Source organism: Ostrinia furnacalis, unplaced genomic scaffold (genome assembly GCF_004193835.3).
Source record: "Ostrinia furnacalis isolate ACB-3 unplaced genomic scaffold, ASM419383v2 OfSCF6554, whole genome shotgun sequence".
NCBI classification, from domain to species: domain Eukaryota; kingdom Metazoa; phylum Arthropoda; class Insecta; order Lepidoptera; family Crambidae; genus Ostrinia; species Ostrinia furnacalis.
Genome location: NW_021136793.1, coordinates 447,528 through 463,998, shown reverse-complemented (window position 1 = coordinate 463,998; position 16,471 = coordinate 447,528). Strand labels below are relative to the sequence as shown.

General features: G+C 38.8%; 2 protein-coding genes across 2 annotated transcripts; both read right to left on the bottom strand.

The window, feature by feature from the left end:
* Positions 1-1,183: 1,183 nt before the first annotated feature.
* On the bottom strand, positions 1,184-3,485 carry LOC114362522 (epidermal growth factor receptor-like). The gene has a single exon (XM_028317957.1). It carries the CDS (start codon positions 3,381-3,383, stop codon positions 2,886-2,888), a length of 498 nt encoding a protein of 165 aa, XP_028173758.1. The 5' UTR covers positions 3,384-3,485; the 3' UTR covers positions 1,184-2,885.
* A 231-nt stretch (positions 3,486-3,716) lies between these two features.
* Positions 3,717-15,698, bottom strand: Egfr (epidermal growth factor receptor). Its single transcript, XM_028317956.1, has 5 exons — positions 15,495-15,698; positions 6,905-8,305; positions 6,302-6,434; positions 4,167-6,009; positions 3,717-3,971 (listed from the first exon to the last, which is right to left on the bottom strand). Exons 1-5 carry the CDS (start codon positions 15,631-15,633, stop codon positions 3,831-3,833), a joined length of 3,657 nt encoding a protein of 1,218 aa, XP_028173757.1. The 5' UTR covers positions 15,634-15,698; the 3' UTR covers positions 3,717-3,830.
* Between the last annotated feature and the right edge of the window lie 773 nt (positions 15,699-16,471).

The following is a 16,471-nucleotide window of genomic DNA, read 5'->3' as shown; positions in this document are numbered from 1 at the left end:
GGCGAAGGCGCAACGCTTAGCATACATGTTCTGGAAAAGATGGGTGCGAGAAGTTTTACCAGACATGCTGCCACGGAAAAAATGGAACTCAGAGCAGGCGCCGTTGCGACTGGTCTGCACAATCCCCTGATTTAAATCCTTTTGACCATGCCTGGGATATACTTCAGAAAAGAGCTCTTAGGAATTTCCCTAAAGATATTGTGCATGTACAGTCTAAATCTTATACTAACATCTTTAATGTATCGCTGTTGGTTTCTATAAAATAAATAAATAAATAAATGAAAACCAACTTTTCTTGAATCTTAGCAGGTCTTGGGACAGTATTCCACAACAGGATATTGACACCCTTGTTTTGAGTATGCAGAACCGCTGCAGATGTGCCAGGAGAGTACGGATTACTAATTTTAAGTTTTCTTTATTTTAAGGTCTATCTATATTTAAGAAAATTTTGACTATGACTCATACATAACATAAAATTGTGGTATTTTTGGAGCTTAGGACCCCACAGCGTCGTTGACTGACAGCACCCGCGCAGCACTTTTTTAGACAAGTTTATAAAGGCTGATTTACAGGCATTAAGTTTCTAAATTAAAGAAAAATTTAATGTGATCAAATTGCATGAGCCCCGATTACGGTAATTTTTAACGTCTCCAATCCAGACGCGCTTCATCGATTCTGCGATACGATTGGTCAAAACAGCTGACGTACGCTGTTTTGATCATTACGCTGACCAAGACCGTAATCGGGGCTCAGGCTGTGTTGGCTGCGCAAGCGCCGCGCGCGTTTGACTCGACGACAAGACGCAAGTGTGTGAGAGGCCTACGTTAAGAAATTATTTGTGAATAGTAATAAAAATAGTTTTCATGAATATCTAATTATTTAACAAAGGTAGTGTTATTTTTCGAAAGATGCGAGACCTATACATAGGTAGTTATGTATTGAGTGTTTAAAATGTTTTTAACGGTGTTCCTATTTAAATACGAGTATAGCCCCTACTGGAAATAGAGGTTCAAAAATAAATCTAAAGAGTAAGGAATGAAATAAAACAGACGTGTTTATTTAATTTTCATTTATAAAGGTACAAGTACCAACATAAATCGCGTCGTTACCCCAAGACGCATAGTATATCTACACACAAACAATATGTTAGCCATGTAAAACTTATCATACATTTGTATTCGACGAAATGCAATCGTGCAACACAATAATATGTTTACTTATACATGACATCAACATACAACAACATATGACTTTATGTCATGCATATAAACATAGTCCGCTACAATAGAAATTAGCTATCTTGCAACAAATGACGACTAACATACATATACACTGAATTGTCATTGTCTATAGTGATGTGAATAAAATTGACTGCAAACATTGAGATCACTGAGACAATCCAATATTTTAAGTAGATTTTTAATAAGTAATTATTATTACGAAGATGACCTAACTCTACTGACGCAGACTAAAACAAGTAGCATATATAATTTGTCTTTATATTTATCCGTAGATTTATATCTATTTCATATTCGATGGCACAATAAAATTTAGAGCTTCAAAAGAGCAGATGATTCATTATATTACATTTAAAAACTTTATTTTATATGCAAGTACATACAATAATTTGATATCTGATCACTACTTTTATGTACAATAGCGTAGCAATTTAATATTATTTACAAATACATGGCAAATGTGGTTTGGTCTAACTATAAAACAAACACTTAACTAATTAATAATAGGTAAAATGTAATAGTTATATTTGCATTAAGTTGGGAATTTGAGCTTTTTTGTGCTAAAAGACAGCTCATATAAAATAATAATAGTTAACTTAAAATTTATGTCTTTTGTGGCCTGCTGTAAAAAATTATCAAGTTTACAGTTTATATTAAACAAATAATGTATATGTACAAGTATAAGAAATAATATACAAATTGAAATTTGCACGTAGACTGAGTAAAAGGCAAGTTAGCTAAAATGCATGTATTAGCTATTGATTAAAATCAATATTAAACGGCAAGAATATGATTACTGGCTTGCTTGATAATGGAGATTAATTATAAATTCATCTAAGTATTTATTCGTTACTTAACGATATTAGAGGAATGAGATTGGAATATATCGTTTATGATCGTGGAAATTGTAGTTTTACAAGAGGAATGTTTATGGAATATTATTTAAATATTCACAATGGGTTTGTGAATGTATTTGAGCGACCGCTCGTGTCCACGCATCCTACGTGGACTTAAGAGGAAATTTCAGAAAGCACTTAGTCATACAAACGTACATTATTCCTGTTTAGTTCCTAAAATAGCGCTAAATCTTTGCTCTAGTGCTATTAAATGGCAAGAAAACAGAAAAATCCGCTGAAAAAGACTAAGCAACTGCGGCTCCTCTTAAGTACATAGTCAATGGCAACACCATCTACCAATACGTCCCTACCAAGCCTTTTACACTCAGCTCGTTTCATGGTCTCCGTCGTATTAAAATTAAACTAATTATCACAGTTTAAAATAAAAATAACACTCGCCTAGCTACTTAACGCTACAGCATACGAGTAACGTAAACATAGCCTTCCTTATAACTAAATTAATAAATAACTTATATATTGTTAAGAGCATCGTGCGAGCACCTAAAATGAAATAATATTTTATGCATATTACTAATACATATTATAACAGTTCCTTTACATTTTTAGGTAGAAAAATTTAACAAAAATGGTCCTTAAAAACTAATAAAATTCTTAGTCGATTTATATCAACAAGCTAACACTAGCCATCACACCAATGGCACAGGGGGTGCGCGGGCGCGCTTACTTTAGAGTTAATAGTCGCGGGAGATCAGTCTATACGTTGTAATATCACACTGTGGCAATGTTGCACTCACACTGTGGTCTCGTTTCTTCGGAGGGGCTGCAGTTCGCGCTGGAGATCGTTGTAGTACTCGTGGTCGGACATGGATTCCTCCTCGACCGACCGCTGCGGCAGGTACTTGCTGGTGCCGGGCCGCGGCGTGCTCTCGCTCCCGCTGCCCTCGCTCGCGCACAGCGACTCCAGGGGCACCGGCTCCGTAGGGATACCCAGAGTCTGCGCCGGCACGTTCTCCTCCGACATCAAGTACTCCGGGTTATCCACACACCGCTTCGGTCCCACGAAACTGCTATAACGCAACTCCTTCTCGTCTTGACCTTCCTCAATTTCCCCGCCCTCCCCTATCAAGTCCATATACGTCGATGCGTTCTGATTGTGCTGTGGCGAAGGCATCAAATAATCGTCCTCGACCAGTGGCAAATTCAACTTCAGGTTCCCCACTTGTGCTTCTTTAGCTTTCGACATGGCGTCGAAGTTAGCTTCTAAAGTGCACTCCGCGCGGACCTTCATAGGGTCGCTGCAATACCTTGAGCTGGAGCTGTCTGAGGCACATACGCCGTGGTTGTAGTAGTGTCGTAGTTCTGAGCCATCTGGGTTGGTTTGGTTGTATCTTAGCAACTCGTGGTCCCNCTCTTCCCGCGGGTGTCGTAAGAGGCGACTTAGGGACTACACAACAAACAGAGAATGGGCAGCAGCGCTCTCTGAAAAACATCAATCTTTTAAACTGCGATCTCCAACCCGCCTGCCAAGCGTGGAGATTATGGCAAATCCCTCCACCATAGTGGAGGAGGCTCATAGTCCAGCAGTGGACTGTAAAGGGCTGTTGATGATGATGATGATGAACTCGTGGTCCCACGTTTCAGGTTTGTTGGAACCGTCTGTGTTCACGCCATCTGGGCTTGTGACATTGTTAGCCCACGAAGATGATGTGCACGGTTTAAGAGAGCTCGTTTGTGTCTATATCCCGACACTGACTACTGACGTAGTAGCGGTACCAGGAACCGTTTGGAACTTGGGTTGCAGATATTCGTCTGCTTCAACGAGTGGTTCGGGACCTTCCATGGCTGAGGATAAGTTCCTTATTAACTCCTTCTCATCCTGAAATAAGAAAACATATCACCGTAAATAACAAGGTAGGTAAGTAATTATGTCAAATAAGTTTACTCAACAATCAGAATTATGACATTAGTCGACGAACTAAACTGCTACAGTTAGTTATATTCAGTGACCACATTGCAACCACATTATGAATTGTATCTGATCAAGAGTAAAAAAGAGTATCTAAATATTTACCTGAGTAGAGTAGGACGGGAGACGCATGAATTTATCTCCTGGAATAACGAGATATCTGCCCGGATCTCTCGCCATTTCCGCAAAGGTGTCAGCCAGCTGCTTGAATGTCGGTCTACTGTCGGCGTCCAACATCCAACATGAGACCATTATGCAGTAAATGTCCAACGTGCATATGCCCGGTTGTGGTAATTTCAGGCCATTTTCAATTAATTCTGGCACATTCCGCGCCGATATGTTCTCGTATGGGCGAGCGCCATAGCTTAGTATTTCCCATATCGTGACACCGAAAGCCCAAACGTCACTCTTGTGCGTAAATATCCTATGCTGAATGCATTCCAACGCTAACCATTTGATGGGCATTTTGCCTCCAGCCGCTTTGTACTCGTCTTCGTTTATGTCTAATAGTTTTGCTAAACCGAAATCTGTAATTTTAACACAATTCGGCGTTTGTACTAAAACATTTCTTGCGGCCAAATCTCTGTGCACCAATCTCTTCTCTTCTAAATATGACATACCTCGCGCAATTTGGGTGCACCAGTTCAAAAATGCTTTGGATCCTATTTTCTCTTTGTGTGTTCTTACGTAGTCAAGTAAACACCCTAGAGGCATCAACTGGGTAATAAGCATCATCTGGTTGGTCATACAAACTGCTAATAATTGCAAAAGATTAGGGTGCTCTACACTGGCCATGATATAAGCTTCCTCTAAGAATTCTTTGCTAGAATTGGCACCGGTGCCTTCTTTCAGAACTTTTATGGCTACAGGAATCTTGACGTTTTCGCCTTCTGGCACCCAAACACCTTTGTACACTTTACCAAATGCTCCAAAACCTAGCATGCCACCCCGGCGAAGTTCTGCTTCCTTGACTATTCTCAGCTTGGCTAAGTTTGGCTTTACATTTGTCGGTCGTAAAGGTTCGTTGTCTTCACATCCAGTCAGTACTAAAGTCATTTTTACTGCTTCTTTGTTAGCTTTTGCTTTTTGACGACAGGTATAACCTATTATACCGAGAATCACCAAAAGCAATAAAGCTAAAACCAGGATTATGATTAGAACTGTAGGAGTCCTTGCTGTCGTCAAATTAGGGATGAGACCATTGGCTAACTCTGAGCAGTAAGGTTCGTCGATCGGATTTTGTAACAATTCGTCAAAGAATATCTTATGAGGAAAGTTTTCTGGGCACGTATCTGTGCAATTGAAAGCTGAAGTGTTGTCAAAGTTATTGCCTTCAGTAAGGAAAATTTTTAGATTTTGGCATTTAATACAATCAGTGGAGGAGGGACCTGTGCAACCGCGGCACTCGCTGTGACACGGTGTGCATGTCCTGAATTCCTCGTCGGTGAAATGGTCTGTGGGACATTCTTCCTCGCATTGGTCACCTCTCTTGAAGCCATTGCAGACTTTACAGACTTGCTCGTGAATACCGAAACCGGTACATTTTTTGCACAGTGGGTGACACTTGCGACAGACGACTTTTACTTTGCCTTCTAAAGGCTTGACGTTGCCTACCCACTCGTTATAATACCCATCTGGGCACAGTTCGTTCTCAGCCAGGCATTTCTCAACCGTTGCTTCTACGCTAATAATGGCTTTTTTGCAAGAGTTGCAGCCTCCTTCGCCTACGGTATTCTTTGGTCCAGTGCAGCCATTGTGGCAGTTGACGTGGCATGGTTCGCACGTGCCGTTCTCTGAAGGGTATCTTGTTTCTAAGCATTCGGCGACGCAGAATGGGCCATCGCGAACATTCTTACACCTGGTGCAGTTCGCGGGACTTGGTCCTGTACAGCCATCTAAGCATTCTGCATCACACTGCCTGCAAGTCTTCGGACCCGCTTTGTACAACCTGAAATGAGAGTAATAAAACTTGCATTACAATGTTAATGTAACAAAATGTAGAGAGCGGTTACTACTTATTGTATAATGAGGTCGGCAAGTATTTTGAGGTGAAACCGGTACAGAAGTCTACCTACGCGCTATCCGGCTTTGTTATGGTAATAAGTTTGCAAGATTCAGAAGGTCTGTGGGTTTTGAGTAGTGCATGGTTTTAGGCAATTGTTTTTATTGTGTGTGATATTCGCTTAGCTATAATTTCGTTATTATTTGAGTGCTTCTACTAATACTGAGAAAACACCTACCCAGGTTTCACACTGCAGTTCTGGATACATATTTCGCCAAACTTGTAGTTTAGGCAGGAGAGGCACTGATCAGGTCCGGGTCCCCAGCAGCCGTCCGCCAAGCATTGAGGATCGCACACCAAGTTTGCTTTTTCTGTTAAATAATGTATTTATAAGAACAAGAAATAAAATTCGCTGTTGTCGTTCCCGAAAACTCAATTGTTTCTACAAAAAACACATCAAAATTAATACTGGTAATGAAAGCAGAAAAATCGTTCTGCTTCCTTATGTGTTTTTTGATGAAAATAAATTAAGTCAGAGACCAAAGAATGTGAATTATTGTGGTGAAAGGTTCATATTCATTGGTCCTTTTCGGGATTAAAGAAACGCACAGCTTAATATAGCATTTGCAGTTAGTTGGGTTAGTTGTTATGAAACTTATTAGGAGCATTCGCTTGCAAAATGAGACAAATAGAACATTTACAAAAATGGAAAGAAAATCATAAATAAATGAAAGGGAATCATAAAAAATCAAATGACAAGTCGCTCAGGCTTAAATTACTTATGTCTAAGTGTAAACTATGAGGATCCTCATAAATTAAAACTATGACATAGCTAACTCACCACATGATCTCAAATCGCTATTGTTCTGTATGATTTGTTTATGGTCTTTAGATTTCACCAATTTATTCCAAGCGATCCTGTCAGCGAAGCATAGGTTTCTGTTTTCCATAATTGCTATTGCGCCAGAGTTTACTCTTTTCAGAGATTTCAGTCCCAAGGATTCAAGAGAAGTTTTTACTATGTACAAGGAGGCAAAAAGGTTCTCTACCACTTGTCGCCCTCCTATAACTTCTAAGTTGCGGAAATAGGATAGACTGGTGAAATTGGGATGGTGAGCCTGAACGTTCAGATATCCGGTCACTTCTCGCACTGTGCTGAACACTTCTAGCGCATCTGGCTCCATCTTTGGGTAACGCTCACCAAAGGAATAGTCGGGATTAACATGCTGGAATCCAGTAAATGTCATTTCCAGAATCTCAATCGAACCATCTATGATTGTGCAGTCTCTAAAGCTTTCAATATTGCCCGAATGAATCGGTTTTTCTGCTCGGCAAGTTTTTGGGCATGTCACATTGCATGGTATGCATTCTCCATTCACAGCTGTCTTGTTTGGCGGGCAACTTCTCACACAAGCTCCATTATCTTTGAGTAGATGCTCTGGGCAATTTCTAACACAAGTTGCACCGTATGCATACTTTCCATTAGGGTTTGGTTCCCACGAATAATTCGTGGGATTGTACTTTTGCATTCGAGGGCATTCTTGTGAGCAAGTTCCTTCATCGTAAAAGTTCCGGCAGGCAAGACACTGGCTAGGCAAAGGACCCGTGCATCCTCCAGCGCAAAAAGCATTGCAGCAGTCCCGTGGGTTAGGGCCAAAACAGCGACCTTGGTCACACTGGGGGCTGCAGTTCGTTTTAGAGAACTTTTGGCAGTTCTGGGGACCTTCACCCCAGCAGCCGGCTTCGCAACTTGGATGGCATCGCGGACAATCCCTTTCAGCCGCTTGGAAGTCATAAGCATAAACGTATGTTGCGTTGGTGCCGGTAATGATCTCGTCCCAGTTTATGGTTTTAACATGGCAAAGATTGTAGTTATTGTAGATGCCGACACTTCCCCGGAGGACGTCTCGCAGTGCCGGCAGCTCGAGTGTGAATGCTGTGGACATGGTCACCAATAGAGAGAATTGTTCTTCTCGGATATTGAGTTTGAAAAGTGTCCTGCCGCGGATGATTTGCAGTTGCGGCAAGACAATGTGCTTGACGTTCACGTACGAAATCAGGACGTAACCCGTGACTTCTCGGATGTACTTTAGAAAGGAGAGGTCCATGTTCTCGTTTCCAAGCCATGTCAGCTCGAGGTTCCCGTCGACGTATGTACAGTTTGTGAAGCGATCGCGAAGATTCCGGTAGTGGGTGTCTCGGTTCGATGGAACCGACATGCGACCGTTCGTCCCAATGCATACTGAAACAAAGAAAATGATACATTAATAAGATACATCTAATGAAGATGGTGCACTATTTTAAAGTTACATCTAAGATAACTTTCGAAGTATTAGAGACTAAGAATCGAGGCTTTGCTGCATGACGCTTATTTTTCTCAGAAATGTTTCGAAGAAGGAAATATTTTTAGCAAAAATATGAATCATGATCGAGCTTAACGATCGATTGATCTACGTCATTATATCAATTTTGCCGATAACAATCAAATAGCGCTTGCTTTAGGGGCAGTGTATAAATGTTCAACACCGGGTCTATTTAATTGGGAGGTTGTCAATACATTTAATAAAAACAATGTATTTGTAGGTCTGATCGACATGTTAGGAGCCGAGCGTAACGAAGAGGCGTGCCGTGTGGGCGGGCGCAGAGCCAGTTTACGCCACTACGACACACGTAGCACCGCTATTCGTGACTAAACTATGAAAATAGTCACAGCGAACGCTGTGTTGCCGACAAAAACGCACCTATGGACCAGAGCCGACGGTGGACAACAAATAACTAGATTCTGTCGCACAAGTTTACCGTTGATCAGCTTGTTTTTACAACGTACAATAATACACAATTGTGATGTTTTAGTTGTTTTAGATCGCATGTTGATGTTCCGTTTACGAAATAACATACCTACAATTTGAAAAACTAATTTTAAACCACGAATCAATCACACAATCTAATATGAAAGGTATCATATATTTCTGCTCTTCATAGCTTTTAGTCAAGTGTGGTTTTGCCATGTGAAGTTCCATTTTCGGAACCTTTAGTAACTTGTAAAACACAAAAGATGCGGAGATAGTGAAGCCTCTTCATCCAAGAGAAAATCAAAATTGTATCTTAATGCTCCAACTTAAGGTTTAAAAGTATTATTTACGCTTTTACGCTGAACCTTTGAGTGTCCAGACAAAGCATAGTTTTTTGTGTGAGGGCTGTGACTCTATAGAAATAATAAGGTATTCAAGGTGCAAGGTAAATTTTACCTGCTCGACTAAATAATAGACTCGTTTTTTATCCGTAGTTATACAGAAGAGGTGTATCGTTACCGTCATATGATACGTTTGCTTAGGAATTTAGAAACTCGGAGATATCACTATTTTAAAATATTTTGAGTTATTAAGGCTCAAGTTCTGATAAGTTCTAATGAATTGGTTCTGCTCATTAATATGTATCATCGAGATTATACAGATTTAATTATAAGGCTTGACGTTGGCTTGATGAACCTGCTGGATCGCCTATGTGGAATTTGGGTAGCAACAGAAACGTGTTTATATGAACTGTTATTTTCTCCTGCATGTAAAGTCATATTCCGCAGTCTCCAGACAAAATATATACGTTTTTATATGACAACTTTAGTTTTATTCTTTCTAAATTCTTAGTAATACTAACGCCCGTATTCACAAACGATGCTTGCTTAAGTGAAGCAGCAAATCGAACGCACAGCATTGAATAGAGCTCTGTGACTGGTTCGTGTGTCACCCAGTGCGTCCACGCGCACTGTGAGACCTCATAGTAATGATTGTGAATACGGGTGTTAGTTTTTGAATTTGGCCGTTAGATTTGGGTGTAGAAATCACCGGCCAGTCGTTTGAGTACTTTCGATATGTCAAGTAAAGTCAATTTCTCTCTCACGCAGTAAACATAGATTGCAATGAGTGGAAGAGATAGATATGCGAATACATGGATCGTTTTCGGAATTCGGAGTAGACCTCTGTTTGTGGTGTCCGGTCGACCCAAATGTACCGCGATGACATGAACGATAGCATTCATGTGTCGTCGCGTTGGCTGCACCGATTTGGATCTAACCATTTGTTATAGTGAGAGTGGTCAGCTAAACTATTTTACTGTCATAACATACAAGAGAATAGCAAAAAATAATCCCATAGATAGGCTAGTTTCGATCCCAGAAATATTTCTAGTTTCTTTTTAAAAAAGATTTCGTACTCAGAATGTGCAGTAATCCTTACTTGGAGAAGCAAAATACTTTAATGAGATTTTACTCGCACCCACATCTTTGATTTTCACGTAGGTAGAGACTTAAATAGTGACTTAGTACGATCATCAACAAGGATGGAAAAGGTTACTAAGGATGTAAGAGGTTTTCTCACCTAAGATGCAATCTTTTCATTCAAATTTGGTCAACGTAATAAAAAGTCAACAAAAGGAAAATACAAAACAAAAGTTAAATAATAATGCTACGGCCGTTCATTTCAACTCAAAGTTCATGTCTCAGACTCTTCAAGCAATCTTTCGCTGCCCGCACTACACCCACGACTGGTTTGTCTTAACGTTGTGTTTTTATCCAGTTACTTGCATTCTGAAGCATTGGAACCAGTTTGTTCAACCGATCGACCTTTCACTACAAAATCCACTCCGGCGCATGTTCGCTGTGTTCGTACGGCCGTTTTGGGGGCCGATTGAAGCAAGCCAGCAATGAATCGGCAGGCTGACATTTTTATCGTCGGCAAACCAGACTTTTCCACGAAAGTGAAATAGCATACCTACGTTATTTAAAAATGTATAGTAGGTATAGCTTTAAACATCTGCAGTAAGTTTTGTAGGTTTAAGATTGACAAAAGTTATTTTCGACTTGACATTTGCTGAAAGTATGTATTGAGATTTATTTATTGTATTCTTCTAGAGTCCTCTATTAATACTACCAATTACTACTAGAAGAAACTCTATAATTAACATCTGAATATTCTTTACTTACCTCTGCCGCATATCATATGCCTGTAAAAATTAATTTATTGGTGTAAATTACATCCAATCTTCATAAAATACTGCCCAATAGCCGAGTGTCATCGGACGCGTGGTATTAGTGGGTTCATAACCAGCCTAAGCATGAGTTATGCATATCATTATAAGCTTATAAAATCTGATTCAGCCGTTACTTCACAGTTCGAAACTAAAACGAGAATTGGAAATACGCAGTTCGCCCGTTTGCGATTCAATAATTAATGGTTCGAGTCAATTAACAGATTTTTAATGAACTTAGTTCGTTTTTAACGAGTTGCCCTTGCGTTGATGTTATTAACTAAATATGTGGTTAGATAAGTATATCCCAGTTTACTATTTTTATTTATTGCATGAAATATGTGCAATTCATTCTCATTGACTGATGGATTCAATTATTCGAATCAAAAGATTTTGCTATTGCTAATTTGTATCCATTTTTTCACATACAAGTCGTGTTTACGAATTCAAGATTTTTAAAAAGTAACTGTATATTTTTGGATCACGGAAATAAATACGGAAATGGACGAGCGCAGTCGCAGGCAAAGGCTAGCCTAATACATGCGTGGGCGCACTATTTATGATTATTGTTCTCCTCGATGCAACTTTTGAGGGCGTATTATGACCTTATGTCTTTGAATAAAATGACTAAAAAATATATTAAAGACTTAAGTACTTAGTGAATACGGTCCTGTTAACTTTTATCGACAATCTAATAACTTAATAGATTGAAATATGTTTTTCTCATGCTTCAATTTTCACATGAATGGTAATATGCTCGTAATAATTTATTGTCATATAAATAATGTGCATTCTGCATACTGAACAATTGAAAACTATTAAGAAAGGCATGTGCGTGCAGGCTTCTAGGCTTCATGGAATATGGGAATAACAATTTCTTAGAATAGCATTGGGTGCAACAAGGATGCGTTTACGACTGCATTATGTATGAAAACCTTTCGACTGTGATATGGCAATAAATACCACAATAAATTATGTTTTCCCAGGCACAGAATGATATAAAAGCTACTTCATAAACATTGAGTTTGTAAAGTTTTCAGTTTCCATTAAAAATATCAAGACAATAACGAAACAGATATATGCGATTATACATCGATTATGTATTTATACAAACTTTATCATACTTAAGTGAAACATGCGCATGAAAATAGATTCAAATACATCCCGTTGGAGAACAATATTGATCAACAGCTACATAATAAATAATTCATAATAAATATCTTTACATTCATGATTCCGAAATCTCGTATTGTACTTGTAACGAAGGTCATAAAAGTTCAGGGTTTTTCATGCATCCATCCACAGACTAGCTGAAATCCGCCGGCTCAGTTTTAAATACCAAAAACTATTAAAAAGGTGAGTATTAAAGAGGCCTTGGATTCGTAGACAGACTATAAAAGGAACTGTCAAATTAACCTATATTATTAGAACCAGTTTTTAAATACTCAAACAAGATTTATGGCTTTTCAAGCCCAAAATATAGGAAAATCAAGATTTGAATCCCTTGTCGACTTCATATGCTAACGTCGACATAAGTACGCACGTCGAAACAACGTCATTATTTATACAATATCTACAAATCGATGTATTATCCGGGTGGCCATGTTCAATACTTCTTGGTCAGTACATACTTATTTGTATTATTAACTATATTTTCCTGTTTAGTTTTTATCCGATAAAGCAGCTTCTGATATAAAATATATTAGAAGAGAAAATAGTATGGAATAAATAAATAGAATGGAGAAAATTGTACTAAAATTAAGAGTTGCAGAACAAAATATTGATTTAGGTACCGCGCGAAAGGATGATCCAAAGTTTTCCTACTTACAAAAGAAGAACGTGTTAAATGACTGTTATGATTCTGTTACTTAACAGAGACTATTTTGTATTGGTTTTAATATCCACCTCATAAATATCAGAGTTCCACTATCGAGTTATTTCTAAGACTGTAAATAAGGCGTTATTAACGTCGAAGCCTCCATTTAGTCAATAGGAATTGTCATTAGAATTCACAATTTACGCAAGTCTAAGCCCAAAGTTGCAATAATCTGACAACCGTTAAAGTTCTCACAGAGAAATCATTTATTTATGTATATTGGAGTCCATTTATAGTGAAATCTACAATACAATCCCTTTATTATTAAACCTATAGTGTTTACAGTTTACCAACGGGCAGTTGTTAACTCTAGTAGTGTGCAAAGTACGTGTTTTATCCGAGACAATAACTTTGGCGGTATTGCAACGCTTTTTCATAACATTTAACACTATTAAGCCTTTAATTTTCTCTTAACATAAACCATCTTAAACATGATTGCCGAAGTATATTGTAGGATTACTCTACTTAACTACTGGATTCTGGAAGCTCTTTCAGGAATAGTACCTACTTCTTGGAACTAGTCAAACTCTGTATTGTATCTTACAGAATTGTATTCAATAATGTTATAAACATATTAAACATAACTGCGACTGACAGTTTCGTTTTATATATCTTTGCCATCTTATTGAAGTTTGGTATGAACGACTTATAACTTATAAGCCGAGTAGCTAACCATACTGAGAACCTTGTTATAAATGTGTGATGTGATGACATAACCGATTACTGTTATGTGAGCAAGTTTAGTTTTTAAGCATGTATCTTTCAATTTGGTATATTTTCCAATAAAGAATTCAAATAATGATTGTTTTATTAATATGTATATATATTATGGTCCAAGGAACTACTTCACAGTGAAATTTATAAGCAGCGACAGCAAAGTGAAAGGTAATAAAACAAAATCAAAAGCCAACATCGAGCAGAGAACATCGTATTAGAAATAAGTAGACCCCTAAAAGTTTTTATGGGAGATTAACTATTAAAATACCATCGTAGCTAAGTTAATACAAAATGGTTTTATAAATTTTATACGAGTATTTAAATTGTTAAGCGAAAGTTTTAGCCTATTTATTTGTCCCTCTGATCTTTCTGAAACCTTGCATTTGAGTTAGTGGTACTTAAGTTCATGTCGGTCAATCGTTATTCCAAGGTTCAGTTGCGGCCATACATGTTATAGGGCAAAACAATGGAGCTTTCAAAGCCTACGCAATAAATCTGTAACAATCGGCCAAAACACGTTTAGAGTTACGACTTACGGCCGTCGCGGTCGAGACGAAACGACGAATTCTGTTAACTGCACCGTGCTAAATGCCCGAATGTAGGTTCGAGTCCCGATCAGTTAATTAGAAACCTCGCTTCATGTTCCATTAGCATTAAGGTGCGCGCTCACGAGTCAAATTCGTCGGAGAGCATCTATCTACTCGTTTGGTCTCCGAATGTATGGCTGATCTAGTCACGCTTCATAATTATCTGATCGAAATCAAATTGAAATGTCAAATCAAAGCGCGGCTCAAAGTCCTAAGCTTTAGTAAGCTGTCCTTGCAGCTTCATATTCGATCAGAATCTATCAAAAGCGTTCGTAATGGGACTAGATCTGCGAAAGAAAAGCTTCACCACGCACCTATTGACGATATTGATCAATAAAAGTGTAATTTAAGTAACGAAGTAATATTACTTTGATAGGTCATCTCATTGAGAATGCGCTAGAAAAACCATAGGTAGTTTTTGCATGATTGTTGATGGGCAATCTACGTATGGTCATAGGAATGTAAGCTATAGTTACACATCCAGTAAGAAGAATTTAAGCCTTTTTTCTAGGGTCTAATAAAGCTCAGCTCTGTCCCCTTACATACAAAAGGTTTCTTTAAACACTAAATATTACCTACTGTTTTGTTTACATTGAATTTGTTTCATAACAATCAGTTTACAAGTATTTGGTTAGTTTGATCAACAATCAGATACTTGAAACGTGTTTATAAAATTACCGATACAAACAATTGCGACAGTATTGCGTGTCAAATCGCGAAACAAATTATCGACTCGTGTCCAAATTGTAGATGACCAAGCCGCTGGAACTCTTAATACAGCAACTTAAGTGAAGCGATTGTCCACAATAACATAGAGATATAAAGGAAACAAGCAACCGCAGAGAGTTGAACGCTCCACAAAAGTAGTACACCTTCCCATCCACAAAGACTTTCATCTCAAAGGATATTGTTTCTCGTTCCTTTCAAAGGAACATCGTCACATACAAAGTGAGATTTAATTGTTTCGTCGGCGTACGCGCAGCGCAGCCTGTTACGAAGCTACGGCCTACGGCCAGGCCAGCTTTCCGAGCTATATAAGGCTACATTTGCTGCCACGAGATAAGCTTTGTTTATTTTATTCCAGCGATTAGCTCGCACCCGTTTATTTACGGTGGCATTTTACGGTCTGGGCACGTATAATTTGTGTTGGTTTATCGGGTCATACATAAAAGTATATAAGTAAGAAGTGCAGGAGTTCTGTGGTAATCGTGGGCGGTTTGAAAACTTACTTTTTCCTTTAACGAATTCCGAGTGTTTTGGTTTATGGCGCGAAGGTTGTGTGGGGTGTCGGTGGGACCGGGCGGCGGCCGCGGCGGTCACGAGATATATCACGCACAGGCAACAGAGGATCACACGGGCAGCAACCATGCTGCGACATCACTCGCGGGGTCGCTCGAGACACAAGCGTACGGCAGTAACTTCCATCGTGTACTGGCCCGCCCGGTTTGAGAGCCGCGGTGCGCCCGCGCATCCACAGCGCTCGCAACGTCGAGACGCGGCCTTTCGGGTGTTTAGGCGGGAAAATTAATGTTCGCCGATTAAGTTGTCGATACAGTCGAATTTGATTTATTGCAGATGTTGAGAGCTTAATGCAATTTGTTGCATTTGATTTTACTTTAATAAAACTGTATGAATTTGAAATGAAGCTTATTGAAAAGCTCGTTATGTAAAATGTTTAATCTTATTACGATTGATTTAGAACAAAATTATACTAAAAGTGTAATGATTTGTAATACTTGTCATTCTAAAGTTAACCAAAATAAAATCTTTATACTAATTTTGATATCTCTAAGTTCTTTCTAAGAAGGAAGCTCCAAGAAAGCTAAATCACCATTTAATGTTTTATTGCTAAGTACCTACCACTTTTAAAAAATATCATAAGCATTTTTAGGAATTTGGCGTGTCTACCGAATCTAAGGGCTATGGCTCGCTCTGCCCTCTCTCGCCAGGTAAACTCGAGAAGGACGCAGGTATGCGCCATAGTCGATAAGGCGTACGGCGTACGTTCAAAAAAGCCACGCAACAAAAGTTTAATAACTACGCATTGTACGCCCGTGCTAATACCGATACAAATAAAAATTGAACACCGAAAAAACTTATTGTTGGTCCTCGTACCTTTTGTGGCTATCTGATCTAATATACGGAGGCAATTAAATTGATCTGACGCTACGTTCATTAGTATACTGTTTCGATATGGTATGACTGT

Coding starts and splice junctions, on each gene's coding strand:
- LOC114362522 (XM_028317957.1), bottom strand. CDS start 3,383: ATGAAGGTCCGCGCGGAGTGCACTTTAGAAGCTAACTTCGACGCCATG.
- Egfr (XM_028317956.1), bottom strand. CDS start 15,633: ATGGTTGCTGCCCGTGTGATCCTCTGTTGCCTGTGCGTGATATATCTC. Junction 8,306..15,494: donor GGAATTCGTTAAAGGAAAAA/GTAAGTTTTCAA, acceptor TCTTTGTTTCAG/TATGCATTGGGACGAACGGT. Junction 6,435..6,904: donor TAGCGATTTGAGATCATGTG/GTGAGTTAGCTA, acceptor ATTATTTAACAG/AAAAAGCAAACTTGGTGTGC.